Source organism: Syzygium oleosum, unplaced genomic scaffold, assembly GCF_021117445.2.
Source record: "Syzygium oleosum isolate NSW1041296 unplaced genomic scaffold, Sole_v2.1 Sole_v2.23, whole genome shotgun sequence".
Lineage (NCBI taxonomy): Eukaryota > Viridiplantae > Streptophyta > Magnoliopsida > Myrtales > Myrtaceae > Syzygium > Syzygium oleosum.
The window spans coordinates 2,946,935-2,952,402 of record NW_026607507.1 but is presented as its reverse complement, the minus strand read 5'-3'; the positions used below and the strand labels follow the sequence as shown (position 1 = coordinate 2,952,402).

The following is a 5,468-nucleotide window of genomic DNA, read 5'->3' as shown; positions in this document are numbered from 1 at the left end:
TATAGGATGGTGCGGCGAGCGAAACCTCGACCTCGAAGTGTGCGACTCCGATCTTGCCGCCTGACGTTGCCTTTGACTCCACGGTGTCTCTTTATATGTGCAGGTGCTTCTGTTTTGTTTTATTTTATTTTATTTTATGTTTTGGTCAGAGAGAATTCGTTTGATAATTTGGAAAGTCGTCCTTTATTACACACCAAAACTCTTCTTGGTCGCAGGTGGGGGGCGGATCTGGTCTCGTGCTGACCGTGTTGCCGAATGCCGTGGGGCTGTCCGAAAGGGTAGCGTGGGGACCACGTCGCGTCCAAGCGCGTGGCCGGGGGTTAATTGCGCTCTCTCTCTCTCTCCAGATGGTCCCATGCCTGTTTTGTTCGTTAAGAAAGAAAGCGGTAATTATATTTCCGGTCCCCTAACTTTTATGTCTGTTGTGGAATTATGCCCCCGCAATTTTTTAATCCGAACAAGTCGAGCCGTTTCATCGTTAACTCTTTCATTTGCTGACGGGACATATTGATTTTGGGAAATTTTGTATTGTTAGAATAAAAATAACCGATTAATTGTTTTAAGAACGCGCTGCGAAGGAACGGAAAATAAGATGAATTACAAATTGCGAAAGGAACCGTGACCGTGAGTAAAGAGATGGAATAAAAGGAGCTCGAGGATCCGTGACTGATGTATGTCGCTTCTACTTATGTAGGAAATGAAAACCGCCCCCTGATTTTCTAGTTATGTGTAGACCTGTCAAACGTGGAAGTTGGGTCGGGTCGAAATGCAGCAAAAATGGTTCGACTCAAATAGATCATCCATTTAACCCGTTTTGATTCATATCCATCTAATGTAAATCTAGTTACACATAACTGACCTGACCCATATTGTTTTACCATTCCTGACCAAATCTAAGGAAAATTAATACCCAAATTGGCGAGTGAGAGCAAGATCGAATAAGAGCGAGAGAGAATGAAGAGAGTCATAAATATAGGTTGGGTCTAAGTAAGTTATAAACCTATTTATGACCAATTTATTGACCATAACTAACCCATATAACAAGCCAACTCTTCATATATGGGTTAATACATAGGTTTATGATCCATTTTGATAGGTTTAGTTACTTGTGAGTTAAACATGAGATTCGATTTAGGAAATTTCACTAAATTGTTCTCTCTCTCTCTCTCTCTCTCTCTCCTTTGTAGTATACAAGGAGCCAATCCAAAGAAAATCGTCACCTAGTTTTCTTGGACCAAAGAGAAGAAGACATGGGCCTGGGCCTCTCCAAATGGCCATCGTAGCCCACTTTTAGTGGTCATTGAAGTCCACAAGAGCCCTCCATTAAAAACCCTACAAGAGCCGAAAGGGTTCTTCTTGGCCTCCTCTCGAACTCTCGCCTCCCACCGTCGCCGCCGCCGCCGCCGCCGTTCCTCTCTGCTGCTGCTTGCCGCCGCGGTGTGACGTTCCACAATGGTGAGCCTCTCTCCTTCTCAATCCTTGTTCATTATCGCCTTCGTTTTCTGGATGTCTCGTTGATCTCAGCAAGCTTTTTGTGTCCGCGCAAATGCCGGAACCGGAGCAGGCGTCGGAGAGGAAGCTGTCGAACCCCATGAGGGAAATCAAGGTCCAGAAGCTCGTCCTCAATATCTCCGTCGGCGAGAGCGGAGATCGCCTCACCAGGGCCTCCAAGGTAAATCGTCTCATTCCGCGCGCGCACCCGAGTGAACTTCTGTATCTGTCTGTCTGTTGCTGCTTGGTTGGATTTTGTCCCGAATCTAATCCGATGCCTGATTCGGGTCTTGCCACTTGATGGGCTCTCAGGTGTTGGAGCAGCTCAGCGGGCAGACCCCTGTTTTCTCCAAAGGTTGGTCCTTTATCCCGGTTCGCATCGGATTCGATTCTCCGTCGATTGTTTTTGTGTCTATGTTCTCGATTGTAGGAATTAGGAACATCCGAGTCCATTAGAGTTTTATTTTCTGTGTCCTCCGTTAACAATTAAATGGATTTTGAGCTGAATACTGACCTTGGGACGCATCTGACAAGAGCTTTGCTAACTATAGACATTGGGTGGGTGGAAGCGAGCTGAAAATGCACTTGATTAACTAGGAAAAGTCGGGTCCTTTTTGCTTCGACTCAGCTCAAAGCTGGGCGTGGAGAACATTTGTTAAGAGTCCTTTTATCTAAAGGGTGTCCCCTAGTATTTTTCTCGGTTTCGAAACTTGCTGGAAAGAGAGAGAAAATTGAGATTTTGCTTCTGACTTTTGAGATCAGTTAATAGCTATTAGGTTCTGAAGTAGAGAACTTGGAATTGCTTCCCAAGCAGTGGTATGTCCCTGATAGATGATGTAGATCTATCTGGCATGGTTATAAATATTTGGCTTGATAATTGATGTTAATATACTCAGAAAGCCTTTGATAGTGCCTGAGAGCTTAAAAAAAAGCTGATGCATGTGCTGAAATGGAGTCTCCACTTGAACTGCAATGGCAGTCTTAATCCTTCAGATTGCTCTGTTACACAGGTTATTGGTGTTGTCTCTCTTACTAGGGATTCAGAGGCGGCCATCTGACAACTGTGTTTTTTGAGAGTGCAAGCTACCTAAATTTTTGATGCTCTGTTTTTTTTCCTCATATGCACATGTTAATGCCTGCATGCCATATATGAAATTAGTACGCATTGGATGCAGTAAGCTAATTGTCCTTTATTGGGACCTTATCAATTGTTTTGTTGATTATGTGGAGTATTCATCTGTCATCTAATGTACATCTTCTGTTATCTAATGTTTTATACTATAGCTAGGTACACCGTTCGTTCTTTTGGAATCAGGCGTAATGAGAAGATTGCATGTTATGTAACTGTAAGGGGTGAAAAAGCAATGCAACTTCTGGAGAGTGGTTTGAAGGTGAAGGAATATGAGTTGCTGCGAAGGAACTTCAGTGACACGGGTTGCTTCGGTTTTGGTATCCAGGAGCACATTGATCTTGGCATTAAGTAAGTCATTCCGACCCACCTAATTTCAATTAGGAATTCATGGGAAAAGTTTCGTCTTCATCATCCTCTGAAGCAATGCATAGTGTGCAATTATTATCTCAGTACGCACTCACCCAAGGAGTTTAAAACACATTATGTTAGAAAAGTAAATTAGAGTTTGCATGAGGCTTCCATCTCCTGTGTTGTAATTGTACTAGCCTCAATTTAGTAGTCAAATCTGAGTTTGCCGGTGGCCATTCAGTTCATTTATTCTGTTGAGCACTCTCTGCATGCTTCACCTGGTCGAGCATTAATTTATCTCTCTAATTTCTCTAAATTAACTACCAAGGAAGGCATCAATAACTGCTTTTATATTATGATTACTGGTCCAAACTGTTTTCCAGTTCAACTTTCCATCATAATCTGTTTCATGCCTTGCTTGCTGAATAACCTTGTTTCCTTCTTTCCTAGGTATGACCCTTCGACTGGTATTTATGGAATGGATTTCTATGTTGTGCTGGAACGACCCGGTTATAGAGTCGGCCGTCGTCGGAGGTGCAAGTCTCGTGTTGGAATCCAGCACAGGGTCACCAAGGAGGATGCCATGAAGTGGTTCCAGGTTAAATACGAAGGTGTTATCCTTAACAAGTCCCAGAATATTACCGGCTAGGATCTTAGATTTCTAAGAAGTCTGCTTGCTTTCCCTTTATATGTTCAAGTCGTAAATTAGGATCTTGTCTCCAATTTTTGCTTGGGAACAGATATTTTTATGTATCGGTTTTGCTTGGGAAGACTTGTTTTTGTGTCACCTCTTTCATTGTTTCATGCACATTTCTGATGTAGTCCTCTTCGGTCCATGTCTAATCGGATCTCTTCTCGCAAAACTAGAGCCTGTAGCTTTGGGAAAAAAGGCCGAACGAAGTATTTTTGCGTCGGGAATTGCTATATTTTTTTGTCCACGGGCGTGAAAAGTTACATTCTCAGCCAGTGCGCCTTACCCTAATCCAATTACTCTCTATACTACAATCTACCATCGGAACGCCACCAAGTTTCATATTAGCACTCATTTAATTGATAGTTTAAGCTATTTCCTCACACGCTAAGCAAGTTTCATGTTAGTGATCATTTACTCGATAATTGCGAGCAATTTCTTTTGATGAAGTGAATGAATCCCAACTTCCTCCCTATTAATGTAGCTGCCGCGAACTATGGAGTGGACCCAACATGGCCGAAAAGGAGCACGAGACTTTTAAAGGGCGTAAAGGGAGTCTACAATTGTATATCTGTCCACGTCAAAAAGTTTATTAGCCTGTCAAACTCTCCCAAACATTTAATAGTATGGAAACAGGTCACTCCAGAACGGGACGATTGGCAACCAGTTGCTCTGTCAATGCACCCTTTATACTTAAGCCATTAATGCCGGGGTTTTTGAAGTACCTAAAGTTGACCGGGCTTGAACTAAGATTGTTGAGACCAGAATCCCACGGTGAACCCTTTGCATCAGCATCTTCAAGTACCTGGCGCCACCATAGACAAGGCGATCTACTGGCGCCACCATAGATAAGGCGATCTAATTCATGCCTAGCCGCTGAGGTCATAATCATGAATTCGTGAAGCGAGCGGTGTCTTCATCCACTGGTTTGTCTGCTATACTCTTACTGTACGTTTGCTTGAGTTGTGTTCTTGTTGTGCCCATGAATGTTGGAGGATTGGTTGCGGTAAAGTAGTGGCTGGTGGCAGCCGTTTTTATTACGATGGAGGCGAGGGTCCGGAAATAGTCTGGACTCACAGAAGTGGTCATTGACGATGGTCATGGCCCGGCGCTAGCCGGGAATGGCCGGGAATGGAGCTCAGTCTCAGCTGTTCGTACATGGTTTTCCCGGAGAAGACGATGCTGTCCTCGGTGTGACCCGGACCAGTGATTTGATCCAAGGGCCCGGCCTGGGTCCCCTTTCTTTTTGGAAGTAAAAAATATATATTTTTGAGAAAAAAAAATAAAAAAAAATCGAAAATTAAAAAGAAAAATCAAATGAGAAAATGCTTAGAAATAGGCCTTTGTCAGAATTTTAAGTTTTAACACTAGATGTAGCTTAGTTTATTTAGTTAGCATGACATTTATTTTATGGGTTTTAGTGATTTCCTTTGATAAGCTTAGCCTTAGTTTAGGTAGGAAATTGAACTTGACTTGTTAGCTCATGGGAATCCTGTCCGAAGGCTTACAACATAGGCATGTATATTTTTTGCCCGACTTGTATAAGGTTTTCTTTTCGCATTTACTTTAAATTCATTTCAATATATGAGTGTTTCTTTATCGCACCACACTTGAATAAATTGTTTGTTGATTTCTTTTCTAAAATGGTTAGGTCTAGCTTATGCGCATAATAAACCACCCTCAAGAATATATGCATGAACTAGTGGCTTCAACACCTTTTAGGCTCATAATTGATAATCAAGATTGCAGAACCACTCATATAAACAAGTTAGTGGTACTGAAAGGACACTAATACAAATGTTAGCG

General features: G+C 42.5%; 1 protein-coding gene across 1 annotated transcript; it reads left to right on the top strand.

Annotated features, from left to right (window-relative positions):
- The first annotated feature begins 1,339 nt into the window (after positions 1-1,339).
- Positions 1,340-3,758, top strand: LOC115682744 (60S ribosomal protein L11-1). The gene is made up of 5 exons (XM_030607062.2): positions 1,340-1,455; positions 1,565-1,672; positions 1,804-1,846; positions 2,776-2,971; positions 3,422-3,758. Exons 1-5 carry the CDS (start codon positions 1,453-1,455, stop codon positions 3,618-3,620), a joined length of 549 nt encoding a protein of 182 aa, XP_030462922.1. The 5' UTR covers positions 1,340-1,452; the 3' UTR covers positions 3,621-3,758.
- The last annotated feature ends 1,710 nt before the right edge of the window (positions 3,759-5,468 follow it).

Coding starts and splice junctions, on each gene's coding strand:
- LOC115682744 (XM_030607062.2), top strand. Junction 1,673..1,803: donor GCCTCACCAGGGCCTCCAAG/GTAAATCGTCTC, acceptor ATGGGCTCTCAG/GTGTTGGAGCAGCTCAGCGG. Junction 2,972..3,421: donor CACATTGATCTTGGCATTAA/GTAAGTCATTCC, acceptor CTTCTTTCCTAG/GTATGACCCTTCGACTGGTA.